General features: G+C 40.6%; 3 protein-coding genes across 10 annotated transcripts; 1 reads left to right on the top strand and 2 right to left on the bottom strand.

The window, feature by feature from the left end:
- Positions 1-1626: 1626 nt before the first annotated feature.
- On the top strand, positions 1627-12742 carry prmt8b (protein arginine methyltransferase 8b). The gene is made up of 10 exons (XM_026361243.1): positions 1627-2403; positions 3043-3267; positions 4602-4757; positions 5483-5546; positions 6582-6724; positions 7058-7145; positions 8424-8539; positions 10209-10359; positions 12207-12328; positions 12601-12742. Exons 1-10 carry the CDS (start codon positions 2335-2337, stop codon positions 12682-12684), a joined length of 1218 nt encoding a protein of 405 aa, XP_026217028.1. The 5' UTR covers positions 1627-2334; the 3' UTR covers positions 12685-12742.
- Positions 12702-22215, bottom strand: cracr2ab (calcium release activated channel regulator 2Ab). Of its 8 annotated transcripts, none has more exons than XM_026361239.1 (18): positions 22037-22215; positions 21082-21448; positions 19413-19524; positions 18904-19093; positions 18665-18811; positions 17815-17905; positions 17599-17694; positions 17269-17456; positions 16963-17034; positions 16733-16781; positions 16569-16651; positions 15688-16345; positions 15462-15597; positions 14899-14980; positions 14682-14796; positions 14365-14466; positions 14072-14148; positions 12702-13990 (listed from the first exon to the last, which is right to left on the bottom strand). In XM_026361239.1, the coding sequence occupies exons 2-18, from the start codon at positions 21232-21234 to the stop codon at positions 13903-13905; spliced, it is 2439 nt and encodes an 812-aa protein (XP_026217024.1). In that variant the 5' UTR covers positions 21235-21448; positions 22037-22215; the 3' UTR covers positions 12702-13902. The 8 variants fall into 8 exon arrangements, 4 of the variants coding, with proteins under 4 accessions (XP_026217024.1, XP_026217023.1, XP_026217025.1 ...); XM_026361238.1 differs by having other exon boundaries at positions 12977-13990; positions 15462-15600; XM_026361240.1 differs by having other exon boundaries at positions 12984-13990; positions 15462-15600; positions 15688-16252.
- Positions 22216-22358: 143 nt separating this feature from the next.
- ccdc59 (coiled-coil domain containing 59) lies at positions 22359-24494 on the bottom strand. Its single transcript, XM_026361244.1, has 4 exons — positions 24243-24494; positions 23531-23903; positions 23090-23198; positions 22359-22959 (listed from the first exon to the last, which is right to left on the bottom strand). Exons 1-4 carry the CDS (start codon positions 24388-24390, stop codon positions 22795-22797), a joined length of 795 nt encoding a protein of 264 aa, XP_026217029.1. The 5' UTR covers positions 24391-24494; the 3' UTR covers positions 22359-22794.
- Positions 24495-24591: the final 97 nt, after the last annotated feature.

The raw sequence follows: 24591 nt of genomic DNA, 5'->3' as shown, positions 1-24591 counted from the left end.
TACAGCAGTGTATGCACAAAAATCAGCTGGAGAATAAGAGGACACCACCTCTCTGCGTGTAGACTGATCACCCAAAGCCCAGAGACATGCTGCTATTAAAAACAAACTTGACTGCAAAACCTCTGTCATATTTATGGACGTCTTTATACTCTACTTTAGATACATCTGTTTATATCTAACTACAAAGCCATTAGTAAGAAATACGTCTGAGTGAGCCCTGGCTTCTTGCAGCCACAATTTAAGCCTACACCTACACAACAGAATAGCTTCTCACGTCTTTGTCATGTTATCAGCTTTGTGGGGCTCGTAAATCAATCAGTAGTAGTCTTCCCACTGCTTTCAGTCCTGACTTAAGCTTACGTGCGCCTGCTCCCACACGACACTGATTTATACGCGAGCGCATGTTGAAGTGGATGCACACATTATCCTCAAGTGTGATGCGTGGGCTGATGTTCTTGAGCACCATGGATGGAGCTCATCTATAATTGTGACTAAAATCTGGTGTTTTTCTTTATTTTCTTTAATCATATTTCATCTGTCCTTAATGAAACACTAGTTTATTGTTTAATAGTGACAAATATAGAGTTATATTTTCCTAATTAGGTTACTACTGAATCATTTGAATCAGTATGAAAAGATTGAGCAAGCATGTAAGAAAAGAGGGACAGATATTAACATCAACTGTACGCGAGAAAGCATGGAAATCATTTATTATAGAGTGGGGGATACTTGGGGGAGGAAGGCAATAGTAGATAGAAATTAAATATTATCTATATTATCTTTAACATTATTAACACAACTTGATTATTTTGTCTAAAATACACAGCTTCACTATCAGTTGTGAAATCAGGTGGAAAATGGAAGCAGAATTGTTTCAGAGTGCGCTCCACAATACATCTGGTAAAAAATAAAAGAATGTTGTATATAAAGTGGATAATTTGTGACTTGAAACAGCAGAGGGAGGGCAGCTCCCTCTGCAGCTCTGCACAGATTTAAAGTTCAAGCATGTTGCACTTAAAGCCGCATGACAATCAGCAATGGCACCGGAGGTGTTCTGTATTTAGCAGCCAGTGAAAAGCACCTGCTGTGACTTCACTGATTGAGATCAGGTAAGATGAGAACACAGCTGAAAGTTTCAACCCACAAAGAAATGTACAGGAGCTGGACATGTTTGTATATGAGTTATTAACACAAAACAAAGAGTGTATTATGATTGAGATTATTTTGAGATTAATTTTTATTAAGATCCTGTCACACTAAGGTCAAGGTGATTAATGCGTCTTTGAAGCTCATTGGTTGTTAACATGAGGCAGAGGATTCTAGAACGCTGGTTCTCGTTGCTGATTGGCTGAGTCACATCCTGAGCTTAACTGCAACACCTGTGATTGATGTCATTTAAATATTAATGTATCCCCGGAAATACTCATTACTGGGCTACTAGAACCTGAAAACATAATAACTTCCACTTTCTGCTGCCAAATTAATACAATTCGAGTATAACAGTCTGTGTTATATATTTTGATTACACAGTTAAACAGTTGTGTTATATAAGTGAGTGATGCTCGCTCGGTGTTTCTGCTGGTTTGAGGCAACGATGAGTCTTATTTTCTTATTTTATTTTGTTGTTGCTGCTGTTATTAGGCTGCAATATTGTTCTCATTTCACGTCGAGGGCTTCGTGTGTTACAGGAGTGCGCACCCCCAGTTGGAACACCTTGTAGCTCAACTCCGGGAACCCCCTCCGGAGTCACGCACAGGACTTTTCCACAGCGCGCAGGAGGAGACGGTTTGCGCGACTTGAAGTGTGCGGCGGGTGCAGCACATTTTCTGCTGTAGACTTTTTGTTTGGGAGCAGCTGGGTGCCTTTTTCCCGTCGTGGGTGACACTTTTTCTCGGGTACGCTGAGCCAACAGATTGACAATGAGCGAGCAGGTGGGGGCTCGGCGCGCTGCACCAGGACCAAACGCGGGGCGCGGGTGTTAATGGCTCCACGGACTCTTTGCTGGGATCAAACCTGCAACCTTGGAGCCGCAACACGGTCTCTTGTCCAGCCAACAGACTGATTTGCCATTCGGAGTCCTCCCACGGAAACAACAACCTGTATCACATCCAGAACATGGAATACTGGACGTTTCACCTCGCGCAAATGCATTCAGCAACTTTTCTGTGGAAATGGATTTAATTCGATAGGAACTGAGCTGCACACACGTTTCTTTAGCAGGACTTTAATCTTTACATGCATTTGAGCCACATATTCGTTGGCTTAGTGTTTCTTAGTGTATTTCAGACCCTCCGTACACTTAAAAGAGTTGTAGCCTAAATCTCGTCGGCTCTCATGGGACTGAGGCATTCGTCGCGTTGTTTGCTGCTACGGCGGAAGATGGCGGAGGCGGACAGCTCGGAGGTAGGGACCTTGTGGTGTCCTGCACCCGGTAATAGCGGGACCGGGACACTTTCAATCCCATTATTGCTATGGTGGCGACACATTTGATTTTTCATATCATCTGTATTTGTGTTTTTGCATGATTGCAACAAAATTCAGACTCGGTGCTGTAAGGGTGCCGTGCCAGCAAAGAAAAGTGCAAAGCCCACTGTCCTGCAGATTCCGTGGGGGGGGATCTGTGTAGACTCATGTCAGTGATAGTGAGAATGCATGCAGAAGATTTGCAGTTTGCCCAAACGAGCAGCTGTGGGTGCATTAGTGTATTGAACGCGGCTTTGTCCGCTGTCCTTGGTGCTGAAACGGAACCTTCATCTTTTTACCGGCTCTTCTTTGAGTGGATCATGAGTATGGCAAGCCTTTCATCTGTATCAGCACAGAGGCTGTATGTTTCAGTGGCTGGTTATCACGCTTTTCCCATTCGACCTGCATTTAATACCACTATACACCCCATATTAACATTAAGTCATTTCACTCTGTGATTGCCTAACCTTGAAAACAGCCATCGCTAAGTCATTGGTGTTGGATTCATGATTGTGAGAATTATAAGAAATGTCATCTTATTCTGACCAAAAATCTTACTTTCTTTTTTCTCCATATCAGCGGCACCAGTCTGTCACATCCCCTCTCTCTCAGTCTGCCCAGCCCTCCCCACTGCCAAAACCAGTGCCTACTACCCACCATGTGCCCTGCGTCCCCCATACGCCTCATGTAGCAGCCCTGGCCACCTGCCCTGGTCGAGGCAAGATTGCCAAGTTCATCAGCCCAGAAGAAATGACATCTCGGGACTACTACTTTGACTCTTATGCTCATTTTGGCATCCATGAGGTAGGCAGATCAACTTGATGAGCAACAGCCTTCCTATGGTTTGAGTAAAGGAATGACATCAGACGCTACCTGATGTTCCTCAGTTTGCCAACGAGTTTCAGTACTGTTGATGCCTGATTTTGTCTTAGCAGGAAATGTCAAAAACCTCAGCGGATTTAACACCAACAGATTTCCACGAACAGATAGACTTTGATTTTGGTTGTCATCCAAACCTTCTGTCTGGCATAGAAGATATTTTTACTCATAACTGAGAACTTGTGGTATTTAGACTTTTTCTTCGAATGCGTCAGTTCTTTGGATCTAAAAAAACTCATTTATAACCTGACAGTATGCAAGCCAAATATAAGCCCTAACAAGTGACAAAAACAAGAAGATAATGATCTAGACAAAGTAAAAATAGGGCTTAGAGGAGCTCTAAGTTATCCAGCGCTTTAAAATCTACTCTCCAAACAAGGGTTTTCTACAAAATATGAAGCCAAACGCCACCAAAAACTCAAACATCCATCAGAAGCAAAAACCTGTTTATTGCACATATATTAAAACAAATACACTTGTTTCAAATATAAAATGTAACCAAGATATTTACTCATATTAAAATCAACCCTATACAATCAGCAAACATGTTTAAGTTTTAAGATTGATAACATCTAGGGAAATAGAAAGTTGCTGACTTATGGAGAGTGTCAAAACTGACAAAAGAGGAGATTGTTCTATTTCCTATTAGCACTGTATACAACAGACTCTATCTGTCTTCACAGCACTCCATAATTCTTGATGACTGTCTTTTACAGTCGTCTCCAGTGAACTGCTAAGTCAAATTGTAGAGCTATACCCTAGCTAATGACCTTGCTCCGTGAAGTTTGGGGACATATAGACCCTTTTATATAGTGCCCATATTTAGCATGTGGGTCGGGTTTTTGTCTGCTTGCAGACAAAGAGAGTGTCCTGATTAGAGGAGTGCAAAGCAAGAAAAAAGAAAGTGGGATATGTGAATGGGCTCAGGGAGATGGATATCAGGCAGTCCCCAAAGGCTTTGTGTTGGACTCCTGTCTATTTCAAGGAGCTCTACTGCTGTCACAGAGGTTTTTGGCCTAAATACTAAATACTGACTTTTTTGCTTTATTATATATCAGCATGTATTCACATGGTGATAAAGATATTATCCAAAATATAATACTACGCATTTGTTTGTTCATTATGTAACAAGATGTATAATGTGTTGGCAGTTTATGCCAGTTCAGTATAGAACCTGTAGTTGTCTACATGTGATTTAAGACTAAAATAATTACATATCACAGCTGTGAAATTTCACTTTTTGTCTCCAATTTGAACAGGAGATGCTGAAAGATGAGGTGCGGACACTGACGTATCGCAATGCCATGTACCACAACAAGCATGTGTTCAAGGATAAAATCGTCCTGGATGTTGGTAGTGGCACAGGGATCCTCTCTATGTTCGCTGCCAATGCTGGTGCTAAACATGTGTATGGGGTAAGACAGATAGATGCACTCTTGGATCCCAAACGAATATGCCTCTGTGATATATATATTATGAATCTCTGCTTTTGTGGAAATCATTATGAGAGACTAAAGTCGCACAACCATTCAGTGCATGCTTTAGATATCATATGTGGCTCTGCTGTCACATTATCTCTCATCCGTGTCCTTTCCTTTTCCCATATCACACCCATACATGACCATATTCCCTGCCTTTTTAACATTCCTCTGAAGAGCAAGGCAGTAGACCATAAATTGGTAATCTCTCTCAGACAATCTAACACACAGAAGCAATAAGAGACATCTGGCTCCCCTTAGAGCAGGGCTGCATATCACAGGTTATACATTACCTGCAGTGTCTTTCACAGTTATGTATGATTCATTTACTATTACACCTATGGATGGGAGGGCGGAATGATATATTCATTTTCATGCGGCACAGGGTATGACATGAGTGAACGGGGACATGTGATTTCAGATGGATTAGCAGGGTTCGATTAAATTTGTCCTTCATTATTACTCCAAAGGTGAACATGCTCTGTATAGCGCCGTAGTGTTTTTGTGCAACAATGAAATCAGTCTTTCGGCTTACAAAAAATATTATAATTTTTATAAAATATTAAAATAAAGAAAAGTGCAATCATATAAACAATGTTCATGGTCCCACAAACACTACAGTCACTTTAACCAGATCTGTTGTTTGATCCTTGTGCCTGCAGATCGAATGTTCAAGTATATCTGAATATTCAGAGAAGATTATCAAGTCGAATCACCTACACAACGGTAAGTTGAAGTGGTTTTCCATTATTATTATTATTATTATTATTATTATTATTATTATTATTATTATTATACAGTATATCTTATATCCATCTGTCTGAATTCAGAGCAGTGCAATGACATGTGGATTAGAAGTAGCATGAAAAATCTGCATATCTCCATCATCACTGTCACACCTGACAACATTAGTCACACTTCTGATGGTTAACTGGCAGCTCGTCTCTCATGTCAAATAACTGTAATCTCCACCATCAATCAGACTTCCTTTGGGGGGGGGGGGTGGGGGGGTTGATTGCCATTGAAAAATGCCACCCTGAACTTCACTGATGTAGAACTAGTGACAGATTGTGGGTTTCATAATGTGCACATGTGAAATCAGGCTGATTTTGTTTCATCTTTAATATTTATAATTCACGTATTTAGATTTTGGTTATGATCTCAGTAAGACATGCATGAAAGCGGGTGTTAAACCTCAAGTGCCAACTCTGCAATGTACAGAACAGATTAGATTCAGTGCTGGTTATAAATTAGCCATAAATCATTTAAAATATATAGTGCTGAGGAGGAGTTAGTCCATATACAGAATGCATTCATACATCATGTTACTGTTAGTTTATCATTTACTTTCAGTAGTTCTGTAATTTCTCAAAACTATGTTATAGTTCCACTACTTCCACATTTTTTTTATCCACTTCCAAATAAAAGTCCTGTAGTATTTATTTTAATGTATTATTGTTTAATTATTGAATGGGATCTATTTGAGTTAGAGCGCACATAAGCTGTTCTTTCGTTAATAAAATCTGTCTCTTTCTATCTCCATGGGTCAAAGAAGGTAGAATGGGAAACAGAAAACAAGACATGCATAAAAAATTGAGGCATAAGATGAGCACAGTAATTAACCTGTACTAATTTACTGCTGTCCCAAGGCATAAAAACAGTGTCATCTGAGATTAGAGTCATTGTCCGATTTCCATTAATGTGACAAAGATGCTGTGAAGTAATTTGGTGCCTGCTGTTTTGTGGTTCTCCACACTGCAGTCATTACCATCTTCAAGGGCAAGGTGGAGGAGGTGGAGCTGCCTGTGGAGAAGGTGGACATTATCATCTCTGAGTGGATGGGTTACTGCCTCTTCTATGAGTCCATGCTCAACACTGTCATCTTTGCCAGGGACAAATGGCTGGTATGCTGGTGCTGCTGGAGTCTTGGATAGGAGGTGTTAAGCTTTCTGTGTGTGTATGGCCAACTGGACAAGTAAGGCTTTTAACACATAAACATACCAGACAGTGAAGAAGTAGAGGATTTACTGTACTTGTGTGCGTGCGTGTGTGCATCTGCTGCCCAGATGCTGAGGTCATACATGAATAGTTGGGTTTCTAAGCTTAGTAGCAGCCTGCAGGCTTTAAACTTGGCACATCATGTGGTCTTGTATTACATGCCAGGTGTGTGAACAAAAAAGAAAATGGATGGCCTTTCTATTGTGTTTATTAATATCCGAAGCTTTTCTTGTGTTCAGAAACCTGGAGGCCTGATGTTCCCTGACAGAGCTGCTCTCTACGTGGTAGCCATCGAAGATAGGCAGTACAAGGACTTCAAGATTCATTGTGAGTAGTTAAGCAGGATTTGTTGCTGTTCATGTTTTTGCTAAGTCATTGCCTTTGCACTTGTTCTGTCTCTTTAACTGTGCATAATTAATGATCACTTTGCAGATAAAATCAATATATAAAGAAGTATAGCTCCACTTTTAAATTAGCTTAAGTGTCTGACTGGGTACACTGTGTTCATCAGAGCTTTTGGTGGAGACAGCTGTCTGCAGCTGGAAAAACCAATAATGAAACAACTGACTCAAACAGGCTATAAAACTGAAACAGTCCACTAAAAGATGCTATAATCACACTTTAATTACGTAAAATAATTTTACTAACAATGAAGGTAAACTGCAGAGTAAAGTGGGTGATGAAAAGTACATTAATCACACTAATTTTTAAGTCTATCGATTATAGCAGCTTTGATGATCAACCAATAATAAGTCATCAATAAAGATAACATTAGGTTGTGAGGTCAAATGTTGCAACATATCACCGTGTCTTTAGTCACTACTATTAGTCATATAGAGTTCTTAGACAATAACCAGACATGTTTGGGTTTGTAAATATGAATAGCATGTTGACACATGGATTTGGGTCTGCAGACTTTGTTGAGGTAAGCTAGTGGAGTGGACATTTATTAACTCTAAACTCTGTCACAGCAGAAGTGCTGAGCTTAACCATGTGATCCAGTTCAAAACATCTACAAGTTCCACTCATACTTGTGCATATAACTTCTGCTTAGTTTTCCTTTAACCGCATAAAGGTACACACTTCCACACAAATCCCAAAAGATGTCTACCCAAACCCTCATGTTCTTATTTTTAGTTTCTCTCTGCGTTGGTGGTTTATTGCACCTTCTCATCCTACAGACTCGTGTGTGGCCCCCTGACAAAGCAAGGTTGAGTGGAGGGACAAAGGAAATGAGGGAGGGAAAGCTGCTTGGTGTGTGCAGCCCAAATTGTATTTAAAAAAAGCCTGCCAGACATGTTGGAGGAGGTGGAGGAGGCTGGAGTCTATTTTCAGGAGGCCTGTCTTTCTCCACATAGGGCCTGGATAGACAGAAAGACAGCTTGAGTGCAGGAGTGTTCTTCCTGGCAGGGTTAAGCGCTCTGTGTTATTTTCTCCTGCTACCTTTTGTGCTGACAGCTTGGCAGGAACAGAGAGAAACAAGCCTTGAAAGTGCATGAAGATTACAAAAGTAAAAAAAAAAAAAAACAGAAAACACATGCGTGTGTATATATTCATATATTGAGTAGCTGTGCTTTCAATGTTTCTGTTTTTATGTATGCACAGGGTGGGAAAATGTGTACGGGTTCGACATGAGCTGCATTCGTAACGTGGCCATCAAAGAACCCCTGGTGGATGTGGTGGATCCCAAGCAGGTGGTCACTAATGCCTGCCTCCTGAAGGTCAGTCTGTATGTCCATGTGGAGAAATGTATGCATGCGGTGTGGGAGTACACTGCACCTCAAGCATTTCTCCTTCATGCTGCATTTTTCATGCCTGTATTTTTAGTAACCTAGATACAAACAAGTTTGTCATCGTTCACGTTCTACCACACACACTGAATTCTTAAAAAAAAAAAAAAGAAAAGAAAAGTCAGACGCAGTTGTCAATCTCAGAGTCTCTAAACATTTTCTCTCTGCCGAGACTATTTTCTAGTACATAATAGTGTTTTCTGGAGAGGTGTGATAGACTGCAGCTCTGTTTCCATGCTTGAAGATACAACAGTGGCTTGTCTTTCATCTCACAAATGAGCAGCGGATAAGAGCATTGAGAGAAGTGATAGCTTCTTTTGATTGTCCCCTCTACCTTTACCTCTGCTTTCACTGGTTTTTATTGCTTTTCCTATTTCGCTCTTCCTTCTTCTGCTTTATTTCACGTCTTCTGTTTTCCCTGTGTATTGTCGTCGCTCTTTCTCCTTATCTCTTTCTCTTGGCATTTTATGGTCTCCTTTCTCACAGTTTTCCCTCTTAATCACTCACGTCTTCTTGGCTTCATCTTCTGTCACATCCTCTGATCTAAACAATGTCAGGCCTCACTAGTTTCAGTGAATAGGAAGGTCTCAGTGTGTCGCCCTCTGTGTGATGGTGAAATGTCAAATAAGAGAAGGCGTTGAATCACCAGCACGAACAAAATAAGCTCTCCGTGACTTGGATGTAGCACCAGCCCTTGTTCGGTGTTTAAAAAAACGATATATTTGTTAGGATAAAGGATGGTTACTTTCTATTTAGTGACACACGGCTCGGAAAATGAATTCTCCTTGCCTTTATCTCATTCACATGTATGTAATCGGGGTTTATTCGCCCTTTTTCCCTGCTGCCAGCAATCTCACCATGTCTCAATTCAAACTGCCATTCATTCCTCACACGCTAAAATTACAAAGTCGCTGCGAGGGGCTTTTTTTCTCCCCTTCTATGATTTGCTGTATATGATACTGGCCTGGTATCATTGGAAAGGACAGAGGTGTTAAATCACAATCTGCCATGCTGACGCCACATGGCAATGGCGATCCATAGCCACAGAGGACGGGCAACATGAACAGGTTGGACTGGAAAATCTCCCCCCAGTCTTCTTAAATACAACATCATCTACATGCAAACCAGAGACACACCTGCTCTCCTCCCATTTTGAGCTCACTGTGAAGCCTGGTAGGTAACAAAATGTGATAACCTAAATTTATGGCAATATTCATAAGGCAGAGCTCGATATAGACATGAGTAAACACTATCTTCACTCGCTCACACACACACACATACACACACACACACAAAAGCTCCCTCCCTTGTAGACTCGAGGGAGGACACCCACACAGCATGTGTACTGTGAGCAGGCTTCGTTCGCCAGCCATGATTCAACCTGTGGGCTTTCACACACATACACTCCAACATGCAGAAAATCATGGTGAATAATCAAGACGGATTGACATATACATGGACTGCATGTATGTGAGAGATAACAAGCGACCGCAACAACTTCTGTGTGTGTTTTTGTACATGACTGTGCTGCTATTCCAACATTAGAGCATACAATTGTTGTTTTTACAAAAATAATACAAACGTTTTGTCCACTTTTCAGGAAGTGGACATCTACACTGTCAAGCCAGAGGACCTGTCCTTCACCTCAGCCTTCTGTCTGCAGATTCAACGCAACGATTATGTCCATGCCCTGGTCACCTATTTTAACATTGAGTTCACCAAGTGTCACAAGAAGACTGGCTTCTCCACGGGTTAGGAAAATCATATATCAATTTTACACCTAGTGTTTCCCATGAGACCCATAAAGGTTTGTTCTTTTAAATTATAAAGAGCATATTGTCTCGCTCTCCCCTGCTATTACTAGCATTTAGGCACACAGTTTCAGATGGTGTTCGAACTGTGGGTCTAGCTCTGCATTGTTTCCTTAAACTGAGAATCACACTTTCATCATTCATCACTTTGCTAGACATCAGACATGGCAACAGCGAAACCTCTCTGCAGCAGCTGAGAAATAAAACATTCAAAGGGTAACCCTTGCATAAATACTCTTTCCCTGAATCAAAAGAGGAAGTATATGTAACAGTAGCAGTAACAGTAGCAAAACAATTTATCTTTGTAATATGTTCTCCCACCATAATAAAATAAAATAAAAATGTAGACAATGTATAAGAACAGGAATAACATTAAAAGTATGTATACTTTTCAAAATAAAAGTAATTTCACATAGGGATTTACGTATTTAATTATTTTGCAGTTTCATAATTTAGCATTGCACACAGGCTAAACTGTTACATTCACTGTTAAGAACATGCGAACTAGAGAAACGAGATGCAGAGAAACAAGGTAGGCAGAAAGAAGTTTGACAGATTTAACAATGAAAGGATAAATAGCAGACTGGGCAATGCAAATGGAAATCCTGACAAACAAAACAGAGCTAAAGAAAACTGCCACGCAGGCTATCTTCCTGAGAAAATCGGAACGAAAAAATCCCTGTGCATGACAGAAGAAACACACTATAGATAGAATAAGCTAGAAAACAGAAAAGGCTGCACGAGGCGGGACCCAATAATAGACTAATTAACAACAAAACAAAACAAAACCCTAAAACTTTGGAGGAAAAAGGAACTAACGACCTCTAAACAGACTGACTGGGCTAACGAGGACAAACAAATCAGACTAAGAATAATACAAGATAACAAGAGCTAGAGGTCGGGGAAAAGGTGAATGGAGGTAACAAGGCAACAGAGGAGGTAGACAGGTGACACAGAAACGGTTGGAGAAGCTACTTGGTATAAAATAAAGACGAAATTGACAATGTACATATGATAACTTCCTGCAATACTCCAAAATGTGTCCTAAATAAAACATCACCTCTGTTTTATAGTTTCAGTAAAAAAAAAAAGAAAAGAAAACGTAGTTAAGCTACCAGGAACACTCTGTTTTGTTAAAATCTATTTTAATTTCTCTTCCTCAAACAAATTGTGTCTGAAAATACTGAATGTTTGCAGTGAGCTTCCATATTTCTTGAGCATTAGATGAGTATCTGTTATAAGCCCCTGCACTTCAGCACCTTAGCTCTTGGCTACACTCTGCTGGTGTTACATGAGCCGATCTGGATTTTGCACCAGTGGAGTCGCCAAGCCCTCCCGATAATGTGGTGTTGAGGATGGCTATAACAGTGAGAGTAGCTACACCGTTACGTAAGCTTATGTTAATACATTCATGCATCCGGTGCTTACATAATATTGTGTAGAGGAGGTTCTATGTTTGGCTGAGTGTGTTGGGTCTGAGGCTGAGCACCAGTGAAGGAGTTAACTCCTATCAGCCTCTGTATTTCTCCCGCTGGGTGAGTGAATTGTAGCTGCTTTCCTTTTAAATTTCTTTCATACTAATATATCTACAGCACCTTAGTGAACATTGGTACTGTTGTAAATCTTAATTTCCCATGCTCCTCTTTTTCTCCCCTCTCCCCTTTAATCATCTTCTCTTTTCCAACCTCACCTTCACTTCATTTCTCTTTATTCCTTTTCATGTTTCTCTCATGCTCTTAGACATATTGATCCCATTCAGCTCTCTCCTTCTCCCCCCATGTCCCCAGCTCCCGATGCTCCCAGCACACACTGGAAGCAGACAGTGTTTTATTTAGAGGACTATCTAACTGTCAAGAAGGGAGAAGAGATCTTTGGCAGTATTGCTGTCAGGCCCAATGAGAAAAACGTGGTAAGATGGATAACAGAAAAGCTCAAAGTTACGAGTAAATTCAACAGTAAGAAAGAAATCAAACTAGTTAATCAGAAGTTAAAGTTACTACTAATATGAACTATTCCTTTAGTTATAGTTCATTATTATAGAAATAATCCATACAATGACAATATTATACTGTTTTACATTATTTTATTGCATTATTTCCATTGTAGTAATCTGTAAATAGCATTTTAGTGTTGTGGTGGCTTAAATTGAGCTAATTTATATATTTGTTCTATCCTTGGTAGCGTGACCTAGAGTTCACCCTGGAGCTGGACTTTAAAGGACAGCTATGTGAGGCCGCCATCTCCCATGACTACAAAATGCGTTAAGAACAAGAACAAGGCCCTGGTGTGGACCTACCCTCAGCCCCTTTGGTCACGCGTGGAGAGGGGAAGGGCACATGCTCTCCAACAAGCATTCCAGTCGGCCAACAACTGCAAAAGGATGCATCTAACTGGATGCCATCTTGCCAGCACCTAAAGGATGTCTTCAGAATAGGCAAATACCTACCAGCAATAGTGCCATCACCAACTTGATCAACTCAGACACATCGCTGAATGTAACATCCCTAATGAACTTGATTTTTTTTTTCCTCTCACTAGTTTCCAGAAATGTATTATTTTGAGTATAAAATAAGAAGAATTTATGAGTCTTTATATTGTGAGTGCAGCTAATTGAAAAGCATTGATCTGTGTGATGTCAGGAGGGTCACAGCACAGTCATTAATGGGTTTTCCTTCCTCTTGTTAACATTTATTATGCACTGTAATAATTGCAAAGAAAGTACAGTAATGAATCGTGTTTTATTTCATATTTATTTTCATGTGAAAGTGTTCTCCGTCATTAACTGCAGAAAGATCAGATATGTTTTATTTATTTCTTTTATTGATGATAAATCAAAAGAACTGTATTCTGGTGCAAGACTAAACCTCAGAACGGTAACAAACAGTGATGCAATATGTCATGAACTGAGATCAGATGAACTAAGACTATGAAAAAAGTTAAGCATATGAATCATGAATGATGAATAAAAATATCAAAGAATCACATTTTTCTCATACTTTTCATTTAAAGCTACTTATTAAGGAATTCCAAGTGACTTTTTACAGTTGTAGTTTCAACATTAAATACGACGACAACACTAAATGTACTACACTCGATTACTAATGATTTTTCTCTTGATGGAATATTTATTTTGTTTTTACAGAATATTTTTTTTTATGTTACTTAAATTTTATAGACAATACTACTGTGATTTAGCAACACAGCACTATTTACAGGAAATGTTGCAACAAGCTCTTTGTGAGCTTCCTCCGAGCTTCATCATGTTGATCTAAACAGTAGTTTCAGCTTCACGTTAACTTTAGCACTTCTGGACCAAAATGAAGACTTCCTCTTCAAGGATCTTAATTTCAATCTATGATTAGGAAATAACATTACACTAGTTTTGCAGTGTTTTCAAACTCAGTTTATGATCAGAATCAAAAGATTCAGGAATATTAAACTGAGTAAACAGATTTCTTCATCTAGTTTGAACCATCAGAGTCTTCACTTGCAGCAAGCTTTCTTCTTTATGGGCTGAGAACTAAGTATGACTGTTGTGTCTCTCACCGTGTCCTCCTGCTCCATTAACACCCTAATTAAGCACAGATAGAGCAAAAGGTGAACACTCGTTGCAGGCGTATGATGGCTGTTGTGTGAGCAGTTCTGTTCCTACCTGGCCAGGTGTGTCAGAGCCTCTGTCACATTCTTGCCTGTGTAGGCACTGACCTCAAAGAACATCACCTTATTTTCCTGCACGGGATAGACATCGAAAGATAAGTGAGACATGCTGCTGCTCATGTGCAAAAGTGTAAATATTTGCATCTCAAAGTCTCCTGAGACAACACGTAAGTAATTAGAGCAGTAAAGTTATTTTAATAGATGTCATGGATCGTATTGTGTACAACTATAAAGAAATGTACCATTCTAAATCTGCCATCTACAGTATGAGCTTTACTTCAAACTTACATACGCAAGTTGCTCTGCTTCTTTAAACGACACCTCTCTGTCTCCATCCATGTCCATTTTGTTTCCCAGAAGGAGGATGGGTACCCATTCTCCTGCAGCTTCCTGAAAAGGGTAATCAAAGTGATCTTAGTGTTGTATTTCCATCAGGCTGGGGGACTTGAGAGAGACAGATAAAAAAGTAGAAAACGGTCAAAACTGATGCAGGTTGACGTGTCCTGAAAGATCTGGCTAGTAAAAGATGTTCAACTACTAAAAAAAAAAAAGGTAATTAGCTTTAATTCTTCATTTGCACACGTAAACAAGAAGCAGTTTCAAACCTGGACATTGGTGAACCAAGGCCGCACAGCCTTGAAGCTCTCCTCCACTGTGACGTCGTAGATCACCACCACGCCATCTGCCTTACGAAAGAACTGTTTGGTTATGCTGCGGTACCTGTTTCAAATGGCAGGATTTGTATCTTATTTACATTTACATATTGATATTTAGGTGTACTGAAAGTATGTTTAAACTTTGGGTCTGCAGCCATTGACTCACCTCTCTTGACCTGCTGTGTCCCAAAGCTGCATCGCTACCTGCATATTGTCCAGCGTTAGTGTCTTCACACTGTAGTCAATGCCTGATCAGCACACAATCAACACACATTATCTGAATATTGAAACTCTCAAACTCAAATACAATATAAATTTAAATATGTTCTTTTCCTTTTTTATCAGAGCCACACTGACATAAAACACGGCCGTTAGAGGTGTGATACTGCCTGTGTGAGGAAAAGGGGGGGGGGCAAAGTAGATATAATTTATTGAGGTTTTAGAAAGATGAAAGCGAGGAGAACAATTCATCAGACGTGACATAATCTGCAGTACAATGTGTGCCGGGGCTCTCAGACAGGCAGTGTGACTTCACAAGCCCTTTCATGTGATGCTAAGTCACCCTGCTATATTCTTTTAGCATCCACACACACACACACACACACACACACACACACACACACACACACACACACACACACACACACCATTCAGATTTGTTCAAAGCAGCCTCTAAACTTAATTGTGCATAAAAACAATCCAATATTGTTCCAATGTCTTTCTTCTCACCCACAGTAGCAGTTGTGAAAGGTTGGAAACGGCCCTCACAGAAGGATCGCAGCAGGGATGTCTTGCCCACGCTGGAGTTGCCAACCAGGACCACCTTAAACAGGCGGTCTGGAGCAAACAGTGCTCCTTCTTTTGTCTTCTGAAGCAGAAAGACAGAGACATTTGTCTGTCGCACTCGAAACCAAAACATTTTTGTGTCACTAAAGCGCCGAAGATGTGCACATACTTGCTGAGACTCCTTCCCCACAGGCTGTCCTCTAGAAGACGTGGGCATCTTCTTCACTCGGGTAAAGCGGGATTTCCTTGCTGGAGGAGTTTTTGCTATCACTGACAGGTGACTAGAGGGTGAGATGGCACCCACGCTGTCACTCTGGGCTTCTTCGTCCTCTTCATCGTCCTCCTCGTCTTCCTCCTCACTGAGCTGGTGCAGCAGAGGCTGGGGCCCACCTTGGAGCAGGTGTGGCAGGTGGTCCTCCTCAATGGAGATAACCCGACGGAGGGGCCACCCGTCTGGAGGGGCGTCTAACACCTCCTCTTTCACCCCTGTCTTCTTCCCAACTTCCCCTTTCTTTGCTCTTTCTCTGTCTTTCCCTGTCACCCTCTTCGTCGTAGCCACCTTGCTGATTGGTTTCTTCGCCTTTGGCTTCACATCGAGCACTTTAGTCGGAGTGGAGCTGGTGTAGCCGTTGGCTAAGCTGGAGCTCTTCTTCGTTGCAGGGCGCTGTTGACACGTGTGGGCACTAACAGAGGTGGCTGAAGAGGAAGTGGTGATGGTGGTGGCGTCTTCCTCACTACAGGAGGAGGAAGCAACAAACACGATTTGAAGGTGCTCTATAGGCAAGGCCTCCAGAGACTGGTAGGACCCATCCACTGACAATGGGGCTCTTTGGAAACAGAGGAGAAACAGAGGATAACTGAATCAATTCACTTGACTGAAATGCAAATCCAGAGAAAAGAGAAATGTTAATTTAGTTGATTTTGGATGTGCACAGAATCAGATATCCTCTGTTTTTCCTCCTTTGATAAATGATTTCCAAATTACACCGGAGAAGAAATTCTGGCAGTGATGATTCCTGTTAAAACAGTCTCGGATGCTGAATAAATCACCTTTTTGCTGGCTGGCTGGTGTCATCAAATAAATCTGCAACACCTGCTCTCTGTTTCTGCTTCTTTCTGAGTGAGGTTCGAGGCTTGTAAAAACAAAGGAGACGCGTTACACAGCTGTATTTTCGGTCAGGTAACACTATGAGTGAGATTCAATGTATACTCACCACACCACAGTACATGTCTCGCTCATCTTTTAAATGTTTGTTCATCTCTCTGGAATCAGAGAGAGGAGAAAACAAGTGGAATCTTTTTAAATGAAAAAATGCATTGCACACATGAAAAGCGTTTTCTCATCCTTTTACTGCAAATTCTTTTTCCAACTTTGAGGTCAGATTTCTAAATTGGCCAATTAGGTCTGAACCAGAAGCCGAAAACATCCATGTCCATGTTGTACCTGAGGAGGTCAAGCTGCTTCATTAGACTTTGCTTCTCTCTCTGCAGTCCCTCGGTTATTCTGTACATTTCCCTGAAACCAGGCAGAAAGAAGTCAGATAAACTTCACAGCTGAAGCACAAGTGAGTATAGTATAGTTTGCATTCTTCTAAAGAATGTCCCTGTGTTTATATAAAGTCCAGGCTTTATTTAAGGATAAGGTAAAGACTAAGCAAGGATTAGTCACATCTCAGACATAGCTGGGAGTTAACAACAGTGAGGAAACACTGTTAGATAACTGTTAATGTTCATGAGTGTGTACACTCACATCTCTTTCTCTTGGTGCAGCTGGGCGGCTTGCTCCTGCAGCATGGACAGCTGCTCCTGTGCCAGCGCAAGCTCCTGGCTCGTGCTCTCGAGTGCTTGGGACAGCTCACTGTTGGTCATCTTCAACTTGACATTCTCAATGTGGCTCTCCTGCTTCTCACTGTTCAGATCTCGGCACTGGAGCTCCAACTGGAGCGCAATAAAAACACTGGGTGAGATTACACAGAAGCAGAAGTAGGAATCTCTACAAGTTGTGTTAAGGAGGCGCAAACTAATACTAGAAACTCACTGTTCTATAGTTACACTCAATGAATCAATCTAATGTTTTCACCCGTTTTTGCTTTTGGAAAAGCTGCTCCAGTTCTCTCTCTTTAGAAAACAGTTGGTGTTCCAGGTCCTGGCTGCGCAGTTGAAGACGCTCAGAGTCCTGTGAGACCAGATAAACAAGAAGTTACAGATTTCAGTTTAAGAACTGTTCATGATTTAAGAGACATTAGATACACGTAGACACATTTTGTTGCTTTTGATTTTTTTTAGGTTTCTGTACCTTCAGAAGCAGTCTGTCTTTCTCGTTCTTGATCTGTGCCTCCATCTCTTCATACAAATGACGGATCTCACTGTCATGTGTTGCAGCCTTCCTATGAAGAGTGACAGTACAATCTTTAAGATTAATAGTAGATTAGATTCAATATATACAATGTTTTTTGCTTTTGTTGTCTGGGTGGCGCTTTAGGTTGTATTATTCCCCCTGCTCCTGCAGTTACATGTACACACTTGCACAAGAATACTGCATGGCATTTGCATTCCCTGTGACAACTGTTAAGACCCCACGGCCAATTAGTAAAGTCTCGAGGAATAACAAGCCATGGGAAAACTACCATATGCATATTTTGCTAGAAGTCTACGCTCACGTTCTGTTTACACACATCTGCATTTTGATGTCATCTTCAAACATGTTGCTCTGCATATCATGGGGATAAACTAACAGATATATATTATTCTTCCTACAGTTTTTCATGTCCTCCACAGACATTTCTTAATGGGTTTCCACACCAGCATAAGGCAGCCAGACTTCAGAGCATGCCTGCAGATTAGCAGTCATTTGACATGGATAAAGGATAAATGCTCTATAGAGTAGAGAATTAAAGGTAAATCCATGCAAACACTCTCTGGGTGCAGGCCCAGCATGGGGCAGTAAACACACACAAAAGCCTAAAACACACTGTTGTGTCACTGATTCTTTAGGAGGATAATGAGAGAGAGGAACCGTATGAATAAAATAAAATACAGGACTTAAATGTTTTATGTGGCCTGTAGCACCAATGAAAGGTCACGGTGAAGGAACTGTTTTTCTATTTGATTGCACATATTTTACCATACCGTGTGTGTTCTTCTACCTCTGGAGGGCGCTCTCCATTTCCTTCTTCTCCTGGTGGGCTTCTTTGATTTGATGGGTGACCCTCGCCAAGAACTCCTCAAAGTTGGACAAGAGGTGGGGCTCGTCTCGCCTGAGCTGAGCCCAAAGACTGCGCACCTCTTCTGGACTGAAAAGAAAAAAAAAGGTTTGTTTTCACACTGTGTGTTTTTCACTTCGACAAAAATAATGTGTGTAAAGTGTTGCAGTGATTCCACGCACTCCTCAAACACATTACTGGCCCCCAGGCTTTCCAGGAGCATGCAGAAGTGCCTCTCCTCCTCGTCTTCCTCCCCCGACAACTTGGCTTCCCATTGGCTCTGGTAAAGAGCTTCCTTGGCCCTGAAGACAGGCTCAGGAGCCAGATTTTGGTCATCAGTGACAGAGATCCTCCGGCCATGCAGGAACTGACCTGAGATACATCAACACAAGGTGAAAGCATGGGTAATGAGTGGATCCTTATTTAGATCATTGCTGCAGCAGCACTATATGTCATGCCTACATGTCACACAGTCACCACTTCTGTTTAGCACTTCTGAAACTTAAAATAACAGCACAGTAAGTACGACTGGCTACTCTAAATTGAACCAGCACAAAAATACACAAGATAATCGTTTAAAGCGAGATTATATCTTTTGAAAGAATTTATAACACCCTGTTCAAATAAAGATACACACTGTAGCTTGAAGATCAGAGTAATAGGATGAAGGTTTAAAAGTCTCAAAACGTACTGAATCTAGAGGAGAAGGCATCCAGAGTGAGGTAACCAGAGTGATCTGTATCCAGAGAGTCAAACACATCTTCCAGCTCCTCTGCAGACAGCGGCAGTTCTCTGTGGAGCCTCTGCCAAGAAACAAAAACACACACGACATTTAAATCCTGTTCCACTGAGGTGAATATCACTCGAACGTCAACAACATATAAGATTACAGTGGACTATGGACATGGTTAGGCATTAGTTTATAAACCGTATCTAAATAAATGAATCCACATTTGAGCCTTCAATCTGTGATACATGTTTGCCAGAGCTCAGGCAAAGTGGCTGTTTTATGTGTCACTGTGCAGCGCTTTTCTTGGACCCTCCACTCAAACAATAGCAACAAAAGACGAGCAGCTCAAAAGAGCCGTGTCCTAATTACCAGAGGACACAGTTAGGACATTGTAAATGCTTTGAAGAGGCTTGTGTGTGTTGTTCCTGTCTTTGTTCTTTATTTTAGCCAGTGTGTGTGTGAGTGTGTGAGAGAGAGTGAGTTCAACTTATAAACATTTCCATCAATGATGCTACCCCACCACTTCTCCAGCTGTTGGAGTGTGTTGAGTGGGTGAAGTGCTTCTTTAACAGTAGTGATATAACATAAAAAAAAGGATTGGAGTAAAAACAGCAACTATGACACTAAAGTGTTTCCTACTTGCCATTCACGGCCATTACAGCACCACAGGACACTAAATTATGCTGCAGGTAAAAGCGTGTCCTTTAGACCTATTGTTCATCTTCGTGGAGGCTTAATGCGTTTGTGGATCATCCATTTTAAAAGAGAGAAAAAGAGACGTTAACTAATGAGTGTGTCTAGAAAGAACAATCCTCTATGCGAAATGTTGCTTCTACTTTAGATAGTTGCCAGAAATAATTCCACAAAGATGAATAATGTTCATTTTTTCTACATATAAATGACTGTAAACTAAATCCAGTTGACTTTTGTTTGGACAAAAATAGAACATAGTTGTTTTTTTTCTTACTATTTTCTAGCACTTTAGTCTAGTATTCTTTAATTATTAAGGAAATAAAGTGGAACTGTCCCCTTTATTTTACCCATCAGGCACGTTTTAGGAGCTCAGAGCTACTGCGACATATGTAGTGCAAATTAAAAAAAGAACCTTAACCTGTAACCTGCCTTTAAAAACAAAATAGGAATGTGTATTAGGTGCAATACAATGACATCATTTGAAATGAGATGATCCTTCCTCTTTCCTTGGCAAAGGCCAGGAGATAAAAAGACCAGTGGTCTTGTCTTTTCAACTGTAATATGAGGTTGAGAGTCTGAGTTTAGCGCACTGATGCCTCCAAACTAATTTAGTTATGACAGCTATTAGAATTTATAGAGTGGAAGAGGTTTTAACAGCCTTTTGTGGCTTCAGGAATTCTCTCAAGTGGATATCTAGTAGAGTTTAGCAGAACTCTGTTGCCTGATCATCATATCTGCTTAATGTAGCATCATGGTGGTCAAGCACCACTGTGAATTAGCAGAAGGTTTTGACAACATATCAAAATATGATCATTTGCAGCCTTAAAATCATGCCAACACACATCTCTCCTAATAAACAGAACACTTGGAGCACCGGTGAAGTGCAGACCTTATAAATATGTCCTGTCAAATCTAAAACACACTATCACTTTCTAACCCTCATATCGGTGCGAGAGATGAAGCCTTTGCTCTCTACATCGCAGGTCTGGAAGAACTCCTTGGTCTTGTCCAGCAGGGCAACATAACCCCAGTCTGAGTCCTTCCTCTCTGAGTTCATTCCATAGCCATTCACCCTGCTCTGCTCCTCCATCTTCCAACTCTTTATGAAGACGCTCGAGTGGCACTGTGTGCAAGTAGCATGTACATCAGCTGCAGGCAGGGGTGGAATCAGACGTTGGGCCTCTTCATTGGCCCTGCATGCAGCACTCTGGGGCTCTCATAGTCACCATGACCACAGAGACAGGAAGCAGCATCAGATGGAGAGAACACTGATAACGTATGTGCTTAAAAATGGTTGCAGGCTCCTGAGAGACAGAGAGAGGCAAGACAGATACATTTGTCAAGATGAATGTATCTTACTGCAGCGCTGGCAAAGGTGGAAAATCTTGACTTGCACAACTAGCAAGAACATTAATGCAACAGTGCCATGCTTGTTACCGCTATCATACTTCCTTTTTCTAATACGCCAGGAACAAGCAGCAGATTACCTTAATACCCTGCCATATAGAACCCATGACTGCATAATGCGTGCAAGACTTCAAGAGCCATTAACAAGAGATGCATGGGAAATTCAAAACTGTATATTACATCCCCTCTGCGCTTTTAAGAGCAGCTTCTTGTTTTCATTTCAATTTCATGATTTAATGGTTGTTCTGTAGTGGTATAGCATTTTTTTGAAATGCCTAGCTAGAGTATTTTGCCCTGACAAGTTAAAACCATACTTTCAAGTAACAGTTACAATTTTCTAAAGACATTGGATAATAAGCAGAATTAATAAGAAAAGTTTTGACTCTTGATGCAATAACACGGCAAACTCTATGATCTACTATAGTTTATACTATAACACAAATTGCTTCTTGGTATTCACTAAATAACACAAGCAAATGTCTTACCTTCTACAAAAGATATACACAAGTAACTGCAGCCTTTCTCTGCTCTCAGTATCAACAGATCAGTGACCGGGTGCTGTGTTTAGGAAGTCTTGCCTCACAGATGAATGTTAAACAAGTCACTCTGAAACCATGTGATGTCATGAGGAAGCGGCCTGAGGCCCACATGCTGCTTCCACACTGAGAGAGAGAGAGGGAGAGAGAGAGGGGGCTACAGCCTGAACTCTTTATACACGCTGCACATTTGCAAAATGTTTACATTTTCTGTAACTATGACAACAGCAGACTCAAGGTACCTGGACAAGATGACAGTAGTTTTATTAAGACATGTTAAACAGTGGTTGAGTCATTTTAAGGGTTTCACTTCTTAATAAAAACATCACTGTTGCTAACCCTGCACAGGATACGCAAGCATTAGTTCGGAAAAAAAAAAAAATGTTTTCCATATTCATATCTTACAATGCCATCTTGTGGTCTAAGATTACAATGAGTCACAGCATTAAGATTTATGGAAGAAAATACTGCAAAGTCACAAAATAATAGCAAAAAGACTCAAATAATTAAATGACAAACTTGCATATAGAATAAAGAATAAACAGAGTTTTACCACTTTATTTATGAGCATCACTGAAATTCGTCAATGTCAAAAGTGGCAGTGAAACTGACACCTCAGGGATACTCTTATTAGGTTTTTTTTTTTATATCCAAGTCAAAAGTACACAATATCCATTCATTCCTCAGGATCAGTTGTGAATCAGGAGTCATTTATCAGTTCCTTGAATCTTCTGAAGCAAATACTCCATCTGCAGGTTCAGATTTGGCTGTCCTTTCTTGGTCTTTTTGCTCAACATATTGTACGTCTCCATCTTTTTCTGTTTGTACCTTTGGATGGCTTCTTCTCTCTGCTGCTTGTTCTTCAGGTACTCCTGGCATTAAACAAAATAAATAAATAAATAAATATAAAAGAACAAGATAACCCGTCAGTAGAAATTGTGACAAAAGCAGAGGGAGCTTTGTTTTTCCCATGGGAAATAGTTAGCAGGGGAAACAGTTCACCTCCTTCTTTTTCCTCCGTTTTTCTTTTATTCTCTCAAATTCTTCTTTTGTCTTCTGGTAGGACGTCTTCTTCAGCAGTTTTTTCCTCATGCGGTTGCTAATTGGAAGACTGGAGGGGAACATTAGTGTGCAGCATAACTCTGTGTTTCTCTAACTGCTTGGATTTTGACAGCAGAAGAATAATATGAACAATAACAACACACTCCTATTTCAGTGTTTCCACTAGCGGAGTGCTGTAGATTGAAAACATTTCTTGGATCTTAGGGCACTTAAACTTGAACATCTTATTTTTAGGATAAGCTGTGAATGTGTTTTCCCCATTTCTTTACAAAACCATATAAAATCAGTCTTACAAATACATGGAGAACATCATCATCAGTGGAAACAGTCTCAAAAACAGGACTTTTCTGTTTTAGGACTGTGCCAACAGATATTTCTTACCTTTCGTTTTCTGGGGATGTTGTTGGCTCAGAGTTCCCAGTCACAGAATCTGTCTGCTCAGAGCCAACAGTAACTTCTAGATCGTTATCAGCACTTTCAGTCCGTTGTGCAGCAGCAGCATCATCATCATCATTTTCAACTGTCGTTTCTCTTTTCTCCTGACCTTTCATTCTCAGCTTGGTCCTGTTCACTCTGTTCGTCCAGGCCTCATGTTTCAGCTTCTCTGCTTCTGCCACGTAAAGATGTCTGAGATGTTCTGGATATTCCTCCTTGTACAGCAGTTCAGATGAAGGATTCTTCTTCTTTTCCTTCCGCAGAAGTTTGTTGTACTGGTGTTTGACCTTCTGCTTTCTCTTGAAAGCAAACCCTTGACCTGAAGAATGCATAGGATGTACATACATTAATATTACATTGGAACAAAGTGTGGATAACTAGTAAGTTACCTATTTGCCAAATTTACTACAAGAGCTACATGTTTAGTAAAACAACTCTAAAATATTTTAGATATTAACAAATTACGCCACATAGAAATGTCGGATCTTCTGGAGAAGAGTTTAACAACAATTTAGAGTTATCAGAGGAGAGATTCACATTTATGGCTTTTCATACTTTTTCTCCACTAATACAGATGTATGCATTAACTAATTCCCCATTAATTAAACAACTGTTGTTCCTTATGACTTTATCAGAGTTTGAAGTTACTAAAACTCACCTTCTGTAACACTGCCCTCGAATATTTTGTTCTCAGGCATCCATTTCCTCTTCTTTTTGACACCCTGGGCGTTATTTTTTGACTTCTTCCAGTTGTCCTGTTTCCCTGAAAACGTCGTTTTCTTCATTTTCTTATCTGTCGGTGCCATTTCAGTTCGATCTTCCTCGGAAACGTTAAATGTTTACAACTCTCATGCGGGTTCGTGCTTCATGCCATTTCGTTACCGGCGCTGGGTGATGACGTGTGAAGGTGAGACGTGACAAATCGAATACGGAGTATCTTCACTCAAATAATATACATGTATATTTTACTCTTTTAATTAATTTAACAAGTATTTTCTTAAATTCGT

Source organism: Anabas testudineus, chromosome 23 (assembly GCF_900324465.2).
Source record: "Anabas testudineus chromosome 23, fAnaTes1.2, whole genome shotgun sequence".
NCBI classification, from domain to species: domain Eukaryota; kingdom Metazoa; phylum Chordata; class Actinopteri; order Anabantiformes; family Anabantidae; genus Anabas; species Anabas testudineus.
The sequence above is the reverse complement of the archived record's forward strand: the minus strand, read 5'-3'. Positions and strand labels throughout refer to the sequence as shown.